The sequence below is a fragment of the Corapipo altera genome, unplaced genomic scaffold (genome assembly GCF_003945725.1).
Source record: "Corapipo altera isolate COAL_440 unplaced genomic scaffold, ASM394572v1 2b, whole genome shotgun sequence".
Taxonomy (NCBI): domain Eukaryota; kingdom Metazoa; phylum Chordata; class Aves; order Passeriformes; family Pipridae; genus Corapipo; species Corapipo altera.
Window position 1 is genome coordinate 14144178 of NW_020884874.1, and position 17953 is coordinate 14162130.

Genomic DNA, 17953 nt, shown 5'->3' on the forward strand with positions numbered 1-17953 from the left:
TCAATTAATGAAGTCAGGAGTTAAGCAAAGAGAAATTGCTAAACTTTAGGTTCTAACCTTATCTAGTGCTCTCAAAGGCAAAATCCTTTCCTGTGGTCCTCCAATCAGATTTATCCTTACAAGAATGTGGTTTCTCTCCACTGACAGACCATCAATTATAAAAACTCTGTGGAAAAAAAAAAACAAACAAAACTAAGAGAAACATAAAAACCTCCAAAAATTAGAATTTGATTTACTGACTATTTAATTCAAAAAACTTTTATATGAAAGAATACTTTGAGAAAGACACTGGACTTAAAAGGCAACCAGGAATACACATAGACATAAGGAAATAAAGGGAAACATGAAGTATTTTGTCTCTGAGCATTATTCTAACTTTGTATTCACCACGTATTACTGATTAGAAACATTTGAGCAATTACTGGACACATAAGAGTAGAAAATTTACAAGCTTTGTTATGTCCACGTGTTCAGTAATTAGGGTAAAGACAGTTAATGGACCACCAAAATTTGTTTCTTATTTGGCCTACCAGTATACTTCTGCTGTTGCAAATATGTAGAGTTATTCACAACTTAAAAGACAGCCAACTTGCTGTCTGAAGTCATTGTGCAGGCCAAGACACAAAATTTTTTAAAAGATATAACATCCAGTTTTTATACACCAGGGTTCTTAATAAAACTTTTGCCTCAGTACAGAAATAGTAGGTTTCATCCTCAAATGGTAAATAACTATGATCTATATCTGTGGAGACTTCACCTATACTGATTGATTTACATTCTGTAACGATCACATACAACAAACAGCAAGAGGAAAATTCTTAACACTTGGTATGCTGTGAGAAAGGAAAAAATGTCTGTAACTAAATGACTGTCCATCCACTTCTGACCCAAAAATATACTTTTCCTTTTGAAAGGATGTGCTGTGTAATTTTACTTAGAAGACAGCAATGGAAAGTCACAGAAGTTGGAGAGTCAACTAAGTTATAAATAAATAAAAAAGCCAAAACCAAACCGCAACAACAACAACAAAAGAAAACCCTCTCAAAAAAAAAACCAAAGTACAGATGATGCCTTTAATTAATAAACATTAAAGCAATACTCTAATTTTATAATAAATACATAACATTAAAAAACAATACAAAAATTAGAAGGCATATTTACACATGCAAGTTATGCACATTTTTTGTTTAAGAAACAACTAAGATTAATACAAATCAAAAGTAGAAAAATATTTGCTTTTTTATTTCTTATACTTTTGGTGTGGGCATGGGAGAAAGAGAAGACCATTGTATCTTTTCATAAGTTAAGACTCCTGACAAACCTGCACAAGGAAACCTGTGCACATTAGAAGCGAGTTTAAGTGAAAGCATTTTTATGTTTGAAGCCACTAAGGCATTCATGTATTTGTTCTCAGGAGAAGAGTCTGAGAGTTAAAATAACATTTACATCAGTCAGTTCTTACCCTGGTCCTTCTGAAGCTTCTGTGACATTTTCCTCCTGAGCAGTTAGTAAAACTTGTGACACTCTATACTGAGTCTCCAAGAGTAAAAGGGTATTGAGTTCACAGCACAGGACATTTAACAACCTGCAGAAGGACACAGTGAAACAACAGCACATCAGTCAGGAATCCAGTAATGCACAATAAGACAAAGGTGAACGTGTTTATGAGATGTCATAATAGAAAGGGAGGGGGAAAAAAAATCAACAAAAAAACCCAACTTGAAGTACCTGAAAAATACTCAGACAGAACTAGGTCAGGAACACTCTTTTATATCCCTTTTAGCCACTCAAGTGGCACGACCTTAAGTAAGTAGGGAATGGTTTCCAACAGATTTTTTGTGTGTATTGAACAACCAGAGAATATATCCACTGGTCAGTTCAGTCTGCTTTTGATTTTATATCACAGAGTAACAAAAGTGATGCAGACTTAGTAAGACATTCCATGTGAAATGTAAGGAAATTATATAATAATAGGCTGGTAAGGCAACTTAGAATCAGGTTGTCTGAAGGGGAAGGAAGGCAGAAAGAAAAAAAAAATCTTTCCTTGAGAAAATAGGTTTTTAAGCCCCTCTGTATAATCCAATTTAACACAGTTCAAAAGCAATAAAAGATTTAATGTGTAACAAAACCAACAAATCTTCTGTGTTCGTTTTTTTCCAGAGAAAGTAAAACAATGGTGAATTAAATTAATAATCACAAGAGCACAGTATGACAGTATATTATATACAATTTTCTTTTACTTCAGGACAACTTAATGGTGAAAGTACTCCAAAATATTTTCATATAGATCTGACACAGAGCAATCCAAATCATGCAATTTTTTTTAACTAATCTATTCACTCTAAGACCACAACAGAATAATTTCATTGAGGGTTTCCTGTTCAAGAAAAATACTATGATTAAACATTCTTTTTACTGTTTTATTTCCTGTTTTATCACAGTCATAACACACAACAAATTAAGTCTGATCAGCGTTATATTTTGCATTCACATAAGACTTGATATGAACTGGAAAATACATACTATTTTAAATTTGTAGTCTGTTAGTTAATGCTTATTTTCTTCCCTGTAATTCCAAGATGCTTCTCCTAACAACAGCAAAAATTCACAAACCATTCTCTCAATAATTTAACACCTGCAAATTCAGGTAATTGTGGCCAAGGATAAAGTCAAGATGAAAATATGTCTTTTTTTTTTTTCTGTTGTTTTTTAATACAACTTGACCTGCTCAGTTTCAGTCCTTTTCAGGTTTTATTTATTATACATTAACTATTTTGTGACATTGATTTATTTCCACTACAGCTCAACTATTATATTATTATTATTATTATTATTATTATTATTATTATATAGAGGAAAAATCCAGAAAATAGCACTGAAACCATTATGAAGATGGATAATCTCTTCTCTTAAGTATAATAAATGGTAAAGATGTGTTTCCAGCAGTTAAAAACCACTTGGAAGAAGACCGGTGGCTGAGAATGCCTTATAACATCTCCTCTGGTAGACAAGGCAAAGCAAAAAAAATCCAACCCAACCAAACATAAGCAAATAAAACTAGATAGATGGGATAGTGGTAGGATAAATGGCAAAATACACAAGATCTAACATGAGCAGCTGCTGCTTAGGAATTCAATTGAAATTTTCACCTACGCAGAAAAATCCATTTAACAATGCTATCACTGAAGTACATATATTTAGTTAAAGGCAATATTCCGTGATTGTGCCTTCTGAAGTCATAAATGTATAGACTAAAGTTTGCAACTAAAAAAAAATGTCATATTGTGTGTATATTTGTAAACATACTTGAATATGGCTGTGGAGTTTTTTCTTTTTTGGTTCTTTTTCATTACATTTGGAACTTGAGAACTGGATCAGACTCCTCATCTCAATATTCCACCTATTCAGAGTGCATGCTTATGAAAATGTATAAAACCTTTACACATATAATACAATAAAATCAAAGCATATCTTTTTGAGATAGATTTTAAAATTTTGTTTGGATGCAGAAGATAGAATTCTCAACTTGAATACTGCTAAAAATTGGAAGACAAGCTTTGATACAAGGCCTTGTACCTCGGATGGACCGCATGCAACAGTACAGGTTGGGACTGATCACTCAGAAAGCATCTTTCAAGACAAGAACCTGGGGGCTCCTCATGGACAACAGGTTGAACACAAGCCAGCAACATGCCCTTGAAGGCCAGTGGCATCCTGTGCTGTGTAACAAAGAGTGCTGTCAAAAGGTCATGTAAGGGAGATGACCCTGCACCTCTGTTGGTACAGGTAAGGTTACATACAGCTTGGAGTGCTGGGTCCAGTTCTGGGCTCCCCAGTAAAAGCATCAATGCAATGGAGAAGGTCCAGCAAAAGGCCAAGAAGATGATAAAGGGTTTGAGCCATTTGACATAGGGGCTGAGACAGCTGTGACTGCTCAGCCTGGAGAAGAGGATCATCAGGGGAGATCCTGTCAATGTGTATAAGTATCTGACAGGAAAGCTTGAAAATGGAGTCAGACTTCTCAGTGATAGCCAGTGGAAGGACTAGATGCAAGGGGCATGAACTGAAAGACAGGAAATTCCATTTTAACATACTGTGACAATGGCAAAACACTGGAACAAATTGCCCAGAGATGCTGCAGGATCACCAGCCTTGGCAGTATTCTAAACCAGACTGGACAGAGCCCTGAGTCATGCTCTCTAGTTGAAGTCACTCTGAGCAGAGCAGTTGTACTACAGTTGTACAGCAGTTGTACTACACAATCTTTCCTCTCCCTTACAAATCTGATTATATACTTCTGGGAACACTACTAATAAGATATACCATATTGCCAGGAACAAAGTATAATGCAGATAAAACAAAAGATTATCTGGAAGCAGTCTTTTATAGAACTGTAATTTTAAATAAATTAAAAAATATTAAAATACATATCATATATGGTAGCAAAAAGTAATTTTGTTCTGAATTCTGCATTTCCTGCCCTATCCCTGTCTTTCTTGGAAGATGTTCCCTGAATTCTACTCCATCAACTACAATTTCACAACTTATACATCACTGTAGAAATGCCTAATCTAAAAATAGGTATTCTGGTTAGTACTTGTGTACCTCCACAAACCAACTATCTCCTTGGTTTTGGTAGGTGGAATCGTAATGACCCCTTTAATTACAACAGAACAGAAGTCCTTCATGGGATATAAACCAGCTAGTATATAAACCTTGCCACTTTTTATGTTGTCTCTTTTAAAATTTTTCACCTGAGAATAATATAATTAAACTGCCCATGATTTTCTCTGAGTTGCTACAAACACATATTATGAGGACAGCTTATTATCAAACTTCTCAGTATTTTTTCTCTGAGTTCCTTTTAAAGAATTCCCATTTTCTCAAGTTGTCTTTTTTTTCCCCTAATATCAAATCATGTCTCTCTCAAACACCACCTTTGTTATGGTAAACCCAATTTTATTTTTCTGCAGTTCCCACTAGACTCCAATACATCAATCTTCCTCACTTTCATAATATAAGTTCTTCCCAAAGTCAACCTGATGCTCTGTTCTCACTTCAAGGATATCAGCAAATGCTCAGCTGGAGGTGAAAGATGCAAAATACTGCTCTTGAATAAGTCTGCAGTGGGTTGACACCAGTCAGCAACTAAGCACCCACCCAGCTGCTCATTCACTCCTCACCTTCCACAAGCACACCAATGTCTAGACACTCTCTGAGCAATGGTTACCTTCAAACCATAAACCCCCAGTTTTTATTACTGAGGGGGATATAATATGGCATAGAACATCCATCTGGTCAGCTCAGGTCAGTTGTCCCAGTTGTGTTTGTTCCCAGTCTCTTGCAGACCCCTAGCCTACTTGCTGGGGAGTGGGAAAAAAAAGTAAGTCCTGAGCAGTTCCTTGCACAGTGTCAGTGGAAACACCAGTGTAGTATCAATACTGTTTTAGTCACAAATTCAAAACACAGCACCTATGTAGAATGCTATTAAAAAAATTAACTCATTCACAGCCAGTACACAGTCCACCAAAAGAAGATAAAATTTCATGCTATAATCAGCAGTCCATCCACCATACAGAAAAAAAATAAACTAGCACATCCAAAATAAACTATACTACAATCTCTGTAATGTATGTGTTCATAAAACACGCAATGGTTAACTAAACATGAAATTCTTATGTCTATGCTGCCTGCAAGGTGTTCCTGTGATGTGATCCTGAAATGTTAAATTGGTCCTTAGTGAAAGGTTTTCTTTTGGCTTGCAGTTACTGCCTTCTGTAGATATAGGTATGGCTGATTAAGGCCAGTGCAAAATATACAGCATGACATTTGTAGAGAGCTCTCCCCCAGCTGTGGGACAAGGTAAGATTTTTCTTTTCTCTTGCAGAAATAAAGATTAAAAACTTAAATGGAATAAAACAAGGACTGGAACTTCTTTGCAGCAGCAGGATCTTCTTCTTCCTAAATAAGTACATATACCAACAGTGAAAGCCAAAGCAAAACTTTCATTAAACAATTCCAGTACTGTCATCATGGGAGACAGCCTCAAAATGTTTAACATCAGAGCCTACATTACCATCTGATTTATTCTCTATTATACTGCTTTTAGTAACAACCTGAGCTTCAAGAAGAACATGGATCCAAATAGCAAGTGGCAACTACTATCAAGTGCCAAACATGCAGAGAAAGGCAAAGGGCTGCCAAGAAAACCCCAAGGAAGGTAAAAGCTACCTAGTCAGCATTGGAATGCAAACGGTCTTTGCACACTGCCTTTGCAGACTGAACAAAAGGTATCAGTAACAGCAGAGAGAAGATGTCTCTACACTTGGTCTTGCTAAAGGATCAAGACTTGTAATTGTTCCATTGAAGGCAAAGCACAGTTTTGAAAAAAATATGAGATCTTCTGGATATAGAAGCTACACCTCCAATGTCTGGGGCACTGGAAGCTACTACCTCAGGGCAGTCACATTTCTCCCAGTAAGAAAACTCAGGGACTGATGTATTCCTTAAGATGTTTTCCACATGAAAAGATTTTCAAGAAAGCACCACACCACTTTAGCTACCCCATGTACCCAGAAATCACATGTAATGTGACTGCCAACTGTAAAAGTTTCCCTAGCTAAACAAAAATGCTTTCCATGAGCATCACTTACAGCCTAGAGGACTCCAAAGAAAAGTGTTTTGGATTTCCCTCAGTGAAGTTAAAAAAGTAAGTGACATAATCCGATCACAGAATCTGATGTTTCTATTTTATTAATAATAAATTGTTTTAAATTAATAACCCTAACAAACTACTATTAACATATAAACTCACAAAAAAATGAATTAACTGTATAACTACATGACCACAGATGATGCAGAAGCTGCCCACATAATCCTGTTGTAAAACGCCATCACCAATAATCACTAGCAATACAGACTCTGTCCTCTTTTACCTTTAGATTCTGCTACTCAGAATGCTTTTTAATAAAGAGAAAGGGAAAGAGAGATTAAATCTAAACAACATGTTGACCTGAAGAATGATCAGGATTCGTGTCTTCTACCTTTAGAAAACAAGACAATTAATGCTCTCCCATTGTATTACAATCATTAAAATCGCACCTTCTCTTAATTAACAATACATATAAGTACAGTTAAGGGAACAAACTATTTCATACACGGAATATACCTAATTATTAAAATTCAATTATATATAAGGCATGGTGTTTAAAATGCAGTTGATAAAAAGAAAGGAAAAGAACACAAGGGTGTTTGTTATCTGTATTTCCTAAATCCACAAAGTTATCTTTGGCCTATCACACTCTTTTTCATTTCCCAGCTCCCGCAGGATTTAATTCATTCATCTGGATTTCATTGGAGTGCACTACATGAAATTTTTACTAAGACATACTGCTTTGAGGTAAATTTCAAGAGACCGATTGATTTTTATGTCATTTTAATATAAGCTATTTAAACTTTCTTTCCTAAATCTTTCTCTAGTAGTTTTGTAGAGCAACAGAAATAGACAAAATGCATTTTTATTATCTTCTGCACCCATTCAGTAAGCAAGAAAACTAGCATTATAAATAAAAAATATATTCACCATGGTATTTTGTATGACAAAGAAAACAGTCACAATTTGCATATCTGAGAGAACGGGATTTACCCTCAGAGTCTTCCAAGTATCTCCCCGCAGAAAGCCAAATTCTTGAACAGAGTGCTGTCCTTGCTGCTTGACACCCACTAGCAGGTGGTGTCTCAGTGAACAAGGGTGTGGCTAACAAAGATTCTTCCAATTCAGAATGTACATACAAAAGATCCTTTGATCTCACAATATTTAGGAGTTTTATTGATTTATGGTCAAAGGAAGCCACTGGGAGAAAAAAAAAGAAAAACACAAATTCGATAGTGGCATATGTATGTATATAAGATAGGCAAAGAAAGAAAGGGTCTAATCTTCCTCTTCAAAGTATTCTGATGCCTATTACTGTCATATTATCACATATGCATGAAAAAAAAGAAAAAAAGGAAAAAATAATTTCCAGGAACAGTGTATGCTAAGAAAGCACTCTGTTAAATAAAGAAAATTTTTGCAAAGCTGCCTACTCTGATCCCCTCCCACTGCTCACAGTCTATGCATATTCCCAGTAACACTGTTTCTCCTTCTGCTTTTTATTCAAGCTGACATTGAAAGATTATCTTTGAATTTATTTTGGAGTATTGATATTTTTTAGAGACAGAAGGTTGATTATCAAAGGTACAAATCTGTTACTCTGCCACACTTCAATCCTGCCAACAACACGGTGTCACTAACAATCACAGAAAACTCATTTTCTGAATAGAAAGAACAGCAGTATGCAAATGCCTGAATCAGGCTTTATGCAGAAGCTTTGAAAATATATATATTATGCATATAGTTTCTTGGCAGGCTGTAAAAACTCAAAACTCGTGGATGTATTCACTGTACTGCAATACTAGCTAAGTTGCCTTGATGACATATAAAACCACAAATCTGAAAGAAAAAGTGTGTTACTGCTGTTTTCTTTATTCCTTTGTTAATACAAGTTACAGAAATTCAAAGAACTTGGTCTTGAAAGGGAAGTGGTTAAGACTTCTAGTGTCAGATTTTAAGAAAATTGTTATTTCTCACATGCAATAACCTTCTAAGATCAGATCAATGGGAACACTTGTACCAAAGAAATAAAGCAGATCATTAAATTAAGAAAATTTTCTGTGTTTAGTATGTTAAAAATTTACTTTCATTACTGCTGTCATTTTCCTTTCTCTAGGATTTGTGCTCTGACGGCAATTTAAGTTCACGATCTTCTAAAACAGAAAAAGCACTGAGAATTTTTGCATTAGTTCCTGTGCATCCAAATTTTCAGCCTGTACAAAACAGTGGTTGAGACAGTTTTCAGTGTTCTTTTATCAACCAATACAAGCCGACTGTGAGACTTCTCTATTCTAAATATCATAAATCTTCTTTGCAGTTGAAAGTTGAACTGACAGTTTGAAAATCTTTCTATACACCAATTATTGTGGAATTGAGTATTTTACCTTGATCACACAGGCCCTAGTCTGCATGAATGCACCAAGAGACACTGGCTTTGCAAACCATATCTAGCTTCCCTACATTTCCCTTTGAAAATGCAGCATTAACACTACAAACATAAATAGATATACCTGTGCATTCTGGATTAAACAGACTGCGGAAATATCTATATATTTTAAGTTTTATATGTAATTAAAGAACTAATAAAATAATTTTAAGTCACTAAAGCTCAGCATGCACAAGAAGAAAAATGTAGTTTTGACTTGCAGGTTTGACATTCACAAAGGTAAATCTGTAATTGTTTTGAACAAGAAAAGCAGGACCTTTGGAATATAACCTGTAAGTTAAAGAGATATGAAGTTCAGCACTCAGCTCTGGGTGAGGAACATGTACAAATAGAAAGTATATGGCTGTGTAAATCTGTAATCAATTAAAGGAACGTGGCTTTGGTTGTACTATTGGTAATAAGTCTAGAAGAAATGTTTCTAGACAAATATTTCACAAAATCATTCTGTTTTTCAATGCTGCAGTTACCAAAAACACCTATATATTTTATTTCTACATAGCAGCAAAGAGAAATGTAGATCTTTTGTTCTTTCTAATTTCTAAATTTTCAGAGCATTAGCATCTAAAATTATTGGATCTAGCTGCTGAACTTGGTATTCTTGATGGAATTTGGTCAAGGAGCAAACCAACTACACAAGGGAAGGTTTGTTTTACAGATGTCTGCAGTCAGTAGCATCCACACAAAAGATCATGGAACTGTAAAATGAACGGTGTATCTCTCATGTTCAGATAATATAGGCTAGGGTTTCTTGCAAGTCGTAATACTGTAAATCCTGAGTTGGAAGGGACTCACAAGAATCACTGAGTCCAACTCCTGGCCCTGCACAGGATAACCCCAATAATCACACCATGTGCCTGAGAGCAATGTCCAAACGCCTCTTGAACTCTGTCAGGCTTGGTGTTGCTCAACCACCTGTTATTTTAAACTGAAAACCATCTCACTTTCTCTTAATCCTGATTAAATCAATGGAAGTTCTGTCAATCTTTTTATGGAGCCATTCTAATTCTAAATGAAAAACAGTATTTTATTTTTCAGATTTCATCTTAGGACTTCTCATTCCTCTATAAACTAATGATTTCCTCCAAAGCAGCATTTATAAATTCTGATTCATATGGCAAAATCATTTATCTCCCAACTCCAAACTCTGCCATTGTTCGTCTCCTCCATGCTCATCCTTATCAGTGAATTATACTGTATCTTATGCCTATTCATACATAGCATGAAATAATTTTACTGTGATATCAAAGTATAAATACAGTTGCAGAAAGCTAATGTTGCAGGACTTAATCAACTGCTCAAGCAAGGTTATCAAAGTTTTCCATACTATGAAGTACACTCTAATATGATCTTTTATTTCAGTTGCACAAAATATGTTCCTAAAAAAAAAAGTGAATGCAAGGATTTATATATTCATCTTTGGAAAACAGAATAAAAATGCAGAAACTACTTTCAATTGATGTCTATGGATTTTTGGATTTTTAGCTTTATGTAGATTTTAGAAGTAGCTTAGTAGTTTACACATTTACCCAATACTGTTACCCCATTCCATATCACTCTCTCAAAATTCTGTTAGCTTGTTTAGACTTCCTTCAAGGTAGGTCTTTATTCTGTTTAACAACATCTGCACCCTGGCCTGGACAATAAGATATCACATCGGCAAAGTGACCTTCAAACCCAGAACTTTGGAGAAGCTCCAAGAACTGAACGTACTTTGATGAAGAGGAGGATGAGGAAGAGGGGGTCCCAGAGCCCCCTGTCTCAATTTCCAGAGGGGTGTGCTGGGGGAGGTGCTGAGGGGCGGATAAATCTGGGATTGGATGGGACAATACCTTAAACTGTGGAATCCCGTGGACACGGGAGATGTGTCACGTGTATTCCTGTGGGTCTTAGGCCTGAAATTAAAGGACCTACTCATTTTATCTTATACACTAAGTTGGCTCGGAGTCCTGTTTTCTGTGGTCTCTTAAGGTAACACAATGTTAAAATATTATAAAGCACTTAATATTACAAAACATGAGCATGACAGTATGAGCATATTTTAAGTGTACCTTCAGGTTCTAGAAATATTTGGGATCAAATGGTACTCTCCTCAAAATAAGTTTTGATGAAATTGGTAATAATTAAACCAAGACTTAAAAAAATAATTTTAAGTACAGGGAGACTACATAAACCAAACTCTGATATAAACACAGTAATTTGTTTATTTTAGCATTTTGGTATGATTTTTGTTTTATACACTACAGTGGATGTACAACACGCTTTTTATAATCAAGTAGGTAAAATAACATGCAATTTCTACCACTGCTTCTCATATTACAATATAACCATTTACAGGTAATAAGACTGAATTCATCACTGTTCTCATTTTGCAGGTCATTTTTCATTTAATCTTATGCTAAAAAAAGAGGGGAATTTCACCTTCATACATAATAAAACCCAAACAATATTATCTTGTCAGAAGTAACACATCCAAGCATGTTACATCCTATTTAGTTAATGTGACCAGAGAATAAAAAAAGCCAAGCAACTTACCTTAGACCAAATATATGGGATTGTTCATAACTGAATAAGGAATGAATTTTAGCTTCTGAATTTAAAATTATAAGCCTGTCAATGATATCCTGCCAAAGGAAGAGAAAGGAGAAAAAACAAGTATAACTTTATATTTTATGCATATAATAGTTTCATAGGGATGTTTACTGTTAAATGAAAACCATCATTGAAATACCCATTGAAATTATTATTACACCTCTGTAACAAGAGGTGTTTTCCACTCAAAAGTCAATGGCCAAAAGAAACTATGCAGAAGGTTAGGAAAAAAAGAAATCTGTTAAAAAATATAATTCACTAAGCATACAAAAAAATTGTTGCATATCAACTATCCTAGTTCTTTAGTATTAAACCACAACAAAAATGTTGAACAGCAAATTCTTTAATATAATACCCTTTCTAACACTGGTTAGTACCATATGATGCAAGACACAGCCATTTATTCTCAATGTAGCAAGGCTTGGCTCAGATGTTGAAGCTTACACCCCTTATCCTAGAGCATCTCATGTAACAGACAGTGACCTGTGGCTGCTTCCCACTTCTTCCACAAATCCAACCTAATTATCTTCCCCTCTGGTTCACTACATATCCAAACTGCTTCTAAGAAATAATTTCATTAAATGACTAAGAAATGCACAAAAATATTCACTGATGTTACCTCAGAAACAGATTGCTGTGCTATGCTCAGAAGACACAAACGACAAGCCCCTTATGAGCTTTATTTAATCTGGATTAAATCAAAACATTTATTTCCTCCATATTTAAGTACAGTTTCAGAGACAGCAGAGTAATTATTCAACTAGTTAGATCAATGAGTTATTTCAATATAATATGAGAGAAAAGTTAAGATCCATACTTTCATGAAATCAACCAAAGCTCTGCTTTTCAACAGAGAAAAGTAAAAATCACAAGTAAAACTGAAAATAGTAGAAAAACAGATCTAGAACTTGTCCAAGTAAACTGGTTTCATAAAATGCATTCTCATTTAAAATATGGTGAAAGCATATTTTTTTGAGGGGGCGGTGAGGGAAACAGATTTTTCCACATATATCATTCACACTAAAATGATTCAACTTGGCCCCCAAGGCTGTTCATAAAATTGTTAATGTAAGCAACTGATTTGTTTGGGGTTTAAGACTTTTTTAGATATTTGCACATACAAAGACTTAAATGCTAGGGGATATTTCTCTAGCAAAAACCTCCTTCTCTTATTTATACATCAAAGTTTGGAGCCTGCAAAAGAGTGGAAAGAGCAAGCACAGTGAGAGGACTACTAAGAAAGGAGACCAAACTCTGTTTTGAGATTTTAGGAAGGAAGATTATGAATGAGATCTAACACACTGTCCCACCAGAAAAATGTGCAGATAGATCTGCACTGCTTAGCTACAGAGCAGTTATTAAATATTATAGGTCAGATGTCATCTACTTTGAACATCTAAGATAAACTATTCTAAATACAAGATTCTCCATAATCAGTGAAAAAAAAGATCACCTGTTTTAATGTCTTTCAAAGCTACAGATCTGAAGGGTACCTTCCAAGCTAGATTCCCTTGAATACATGTACAGTAGATACCCTCAAAGCAAGACTGGAGGCAGGTAGGACTCTGATTTATGTACTGCATTTTCTAAAATATCTTTACATGCCAAAAACAGTAAAGAGAGATCTTGAATGTATTACGAAAAATTTTCTAAAGGGCACAAAATAAAAACCTGGTTTTAGTCAACAGTTGAAAATAGTAAAAGCTCAACTAATAATCTGTTCAGTTAATGATGCAACTAGTCAGATAAAAACATAAAGGAGGAACAAATGTTTAAATCCTGTGCATTTAAGAAATAAAGGGCATACAAAGATGATTAAGTTCTGTGCATTATCACATACAGTTCAGCATAAACAAGTTAGATTCTGTGGCAATGTGACATGATTCAGAAACAGAGGAAAAAATGAATCCCACAGAATAATTAGGTCTTCCAATCAAATCTTCTAGTGGCATAGAAATTGCTTTTACTTTGCTTTCTGATCATAGTTACATCAGGTCAAAATCTTTTATCTTTCACTTTCTGCAATCACTGCCCAAAAACATGGTTCTAGCAAACCTCTATTTCTGCTTAACTGCAGAAGTTTTCTGAGTACTTAGTCTACTCAGCCATTATATGTTCAAGTAACATTAGACAATCTGATAATTTATTTTTTGTTAACTACATAATCTTGGATGTCTATCTTAGACTTACAAAACCCACTGTTCCACAGTAGTTAAGTGAGACAAACCCATCAAAAACATCTGTAACTGCTCAGGGAACTTTGAGCAATTGTATTGGTATTGGTATGTCTGGAAACTAGAGATTTCCATAAAAATACTGAAATGCCTCAGAAATGAAAACAACACTGGCTTTCAAAAGTCACAAAAATCATTACTTAAGAACTACCACAATTTGAAAGCTTTCAAATATTTATCACCTTCAACATACATCTATCTCCCTTGAGCCCAGTAGCTCAAAAAACTTCATGACTGCACAGAACTATCCATTGGTGGACATACCAACATCGAGTAGATTGGAAAAATGAAATTTATCATCCCATTTCCTCCTGAAATCATCAAAACAACATTACAAAGAAGAACTCAAAAATCCCTTCCAAACATAACATACTCTATTGTGATATACTGTCTAAACAATCTAAGCTACCACCAATCCAGAGTTTGTGCTAAACAGACACTTCAGCATAACAGCAATTTGAAGTGCTAGCTCATTAGAAAAAAAATCTGATTTTAATTGCTACTCAAGGTCACAAATTAAACTTGTCTGTGCTTTGTATATGGAAAAAAAAAAACCTAATGGACTGTGGTTGGATGATCAAATACAAAATGATGCTAAATACAGAAATTGTGAAACCTTTTTTCTGAAATATGCCTTTATCACTAGCTTTCCAATTACTGATTTTTTGTGTGTTTGTGTGTGTGAATCATGTGTTATCAAAAAAAGCTGAAGGTATGGGGGTTTTGTACTTTGGTTTTGTAGGTTTTTTAAATTCTGTTTGAATCCATGGATAGTGTGATAGAGCAATATTGTATGAAATACAAGTATACACATTTTCCAGCATGTAACTGCATGCACATACAGAGGGGTTTATGTATGCCACTTTTTTTCCCATGGAAAAACACAATTCTAGCACAAGTCAGAAAAGATGACCTTTAAATTAGGCATCAAACTTTATATTACCTTTAGGATTTCAAAATGAAAATTTAAGTTAACATGAAGTGGTATGTGCATATACTGCCCTCATGCTGTATATAATACAAAATGCAGAAAAATTCAAAATCTCTCAATAAGAAGAGAAAATAACTTATTCTATTACAAAAAAATAACATTTTTTTAGGAAATATGTCTTCACAGAAGTATTTATTTTTCTTTCAAAATACTTACAATAACCTCTGAGGGTACTTCACGGAATGAATACACTGGTTTATTTGGCATATTTCGTTTACTCAGGAGCTCAAAAACTGCAGGGTAAGTGAGTAAGTTTATCAGAGACAAAAAAGACTAGAGAAAGAAAATAGGAGGGACAAAAGAGAATATTAACCAGTTAAGTATAATTAAGTATATATTAGCAATTATTTCCCATTTAGATTGTCTGTTTTTATCCTTTACATGCTGAACTGGACATAAACAGAGCTGCTCAAAATAAGACTGCGTACCCTGGCAGGCATCTGTATAATCTAAAAGGGCAGTAGTGTCGGTGAAATATGTATTACATGCTACATATGTGTATTATTTATGATGTTGTATAGCAATTTTGAAAATTATAGTATTTCATCATATCATTCTAAAATCATACAGAATACTCTAAAACACATCACTCTTCCTGATTGTACTACAGTAATCAGATACATGAACTGATGGTCAGTATTTAAGACTTTCAGTTTTGTCATGATTGTTATTCATTAATTTACAGTGAATGCCTGGCATTGTGATCTGCCAAGTAACACAAGTATCCTTTCAATCATCATTTGATTAGTGTATTACACTGGCTTTGACACATGTGCCAAGAAGTAGGATTAGATGCAACAAAAATTTACAGAAAGATATGTATCATCCTATCTGAAACACAGCACTGGGTTTTTTAATATGATTAAATAATAAGACTAAATAATAAGATTAAATAATTTCTCACCTTCTGACAGCTTTGGTCAATAGGGTCAACTGGAGCAGATTTGGGTTGGGTAATCCTTAAATCATCTTTTCCACACTCCAAAAGAGACCACAATTCAGTTACAAGTGCCTTTATAAAGCCTAAAGAAAATTTTTGTTCTAATTACCAATTTCATATTAAAAACATTTTACACTACACTTCTAACTCAGATTCTCAAAATTCTCTACACTGCAGACTTTTCTACAGTGGTCTGCTTATATTCAATCTAAAATCTACAGCAACAGTTTCTAAAGACTATTACATTAGATTAGGACGATATTTATATATTGTCCATATAAATGAGCTGCTGACCTTCTTTAACAAGTTAACTGCAACAGATCAAGGCCTAGCCAGTACTGTCTCTATGGTTCTAAAAATACTGATTTACTATAATTCATTAATAAATTAAAACATACCACAAAGAAAAGGACAAAAAAAATAATTTAGGAGAAGCACTACTAGTTGAATTTAAAATATTAAATATTTAAAGAGAAGAGGAAAGATAGCCATCTAACTCTGAAATCTTCAAAGGTAAGTTACAGGCTTAACAGAAACTTTACATATATCACACAACCTCTCAGGGATGAAAATCAATGCTGTTTGGTCTATCATTTGTCTTTGACGCCAAGGTCCCTAAGAAGCAATTTGGTTGAGAACCTTAAACAGGGCAGATGGGTAACTAACTCCTCAAGTAGATCTGCTCCCTGCTTTCTGAAAAATCCCAGAGGCATAAATAATAAGCAACTAACAATCAGTTTCCTTGACTAGCAGAATTTGCCTGCCTTTCTGACAGTCTTTCAATCAAGTCATCTTAGTTACACACCAGTCACTTCTACATACTTGGAGAGAAGATTTTCAACTTTTGTACCTCATGAACTTCATTAGCAACTTATGACAGTACCTTTATTTTATTGATGAGATACTACTTTTAATATAATGACTACTTGGACTGCTGATATGGTAACAGTTGAGTTATTTGAGATTGAACCTGAAGGGACTTTGTGCTATGGGTTGACATATAACAACTGCCAATTCAGACATTTTCATTTACATCTCACTACTGTATCAGTGCACCAATGACATTCAGGCCTCTGAAGTTCCTCACTCTCTGAGCAGTCAATAACCATGGAAATGTACACGCAAATTAAAGACATCAACAGCTATTAATTCTGATCTGCAGACCAATAAGAAGCACTTGCAAATTCTTCCTAACTTATTTTTAAGCAGTATAAATGTCTTCACACATATACAGGAAATTTCTAGAAATCCAAACCAATGAAGTAAAGATCTTGCATCATTTCAGAAGAAAAAATAAAACAAACCCTCAAATGTGGCATCAAGATTAATGAATGACTTAAAAGTTGGAGAGAATAAATTTCAATTAAGAAGAAATTAACAGACATTTAATCAGTCTTTGTTAATACTGTGTAATTATTCCACTCAGTTTATCTTTTTTATCATCTTTCTCACTTTTCTAATATACAAGACTACAGCATGTAACTATTCATAATAACATCATTCTTCAATTTACCTGAACTCTGTAGAGCTACTGCACCCATTGGTGTTGTTGCCATTTGTGCAACAATCACCCGATTACCAAGCTCTTCATATTCATTTGTCTGTTGATAACAAATATAGAAGCACAGTGTTAGTTACTCAGAAGACATGAAACTCTGAAATGATCTCTTAAATATTGATCTTTCCTACACTTGTTTACAGAATTTAATCCATTTCATGATTAGACTTGAACAGCTCATAGATATTACCCTCTGCACACCTACCAGGGTCAGACTCCAAACCAAACATCTTTATCAAGTATCTTTTAAAAATTTAAATGCAAAGACTCTGGTTGAGACATGTAACACCAGCAAATAAAACCATTAGTAGTATAATGGTTTTTGCACACATTCAGTAGGATGTCTGTGACATTACTTTTTTGCCCTAAAAATGCATATTATCTGATTTTTTTGTTATATTTTAAGTACTGTCTAGCATATCTAGATTTCAGCATCACCTGCCTGCTTGGTCTAGAAAAACCTGCACTTAGAAGAAAAAAAAAAAAAGAAAAAATATCTTTCCTAGCATTTCAAACTTTACAGTAAAAAGTCTGAGAAACTAA

The 17953-nt window shown here is 34.4% G+C and overlaps 1 protein-coding gene across 10 annotated transcripts in view; it reads right to left on the reverse strand.

Moving 5' to 3' along the window:
- TBC1D32 (TBC1 domain family member 32) overlaps window positions 1-17953 on the reverse strand; it is an 80331-nt gene that overhangs the window by 35565 nt on the left and 26813 nt on the right. For all 10 annotated transcript variants that reach the window (XM_027633843.1, XM_027633842.1, XM_027633847.1 and 7 more), the window contains 6 exons: window positions 17366-17453; window positions 15817-15935; window positions 15069-15185; window positions 11631-11719; window positions 1463-1585; window positions 58-166 (listed from right to left, as the gene is read on the reverse strand). In XM_027633843.1, coding sequence (XP_027489644.1) covers window positions 58-166; window positions 1463-1585; window positions 11631-11719; window positions 15069-15185; window positions 15817-15935; window positions 17366-17453 — 645 coding nt within the window. The remainder of the gene's footprint in view (window positions 1-57; window positions 167-1462; window positions 1586-11630; window positions 11720-15068; window positions 15186-15816; window positions 15936-17365; window positions 17454-17953) is intronic.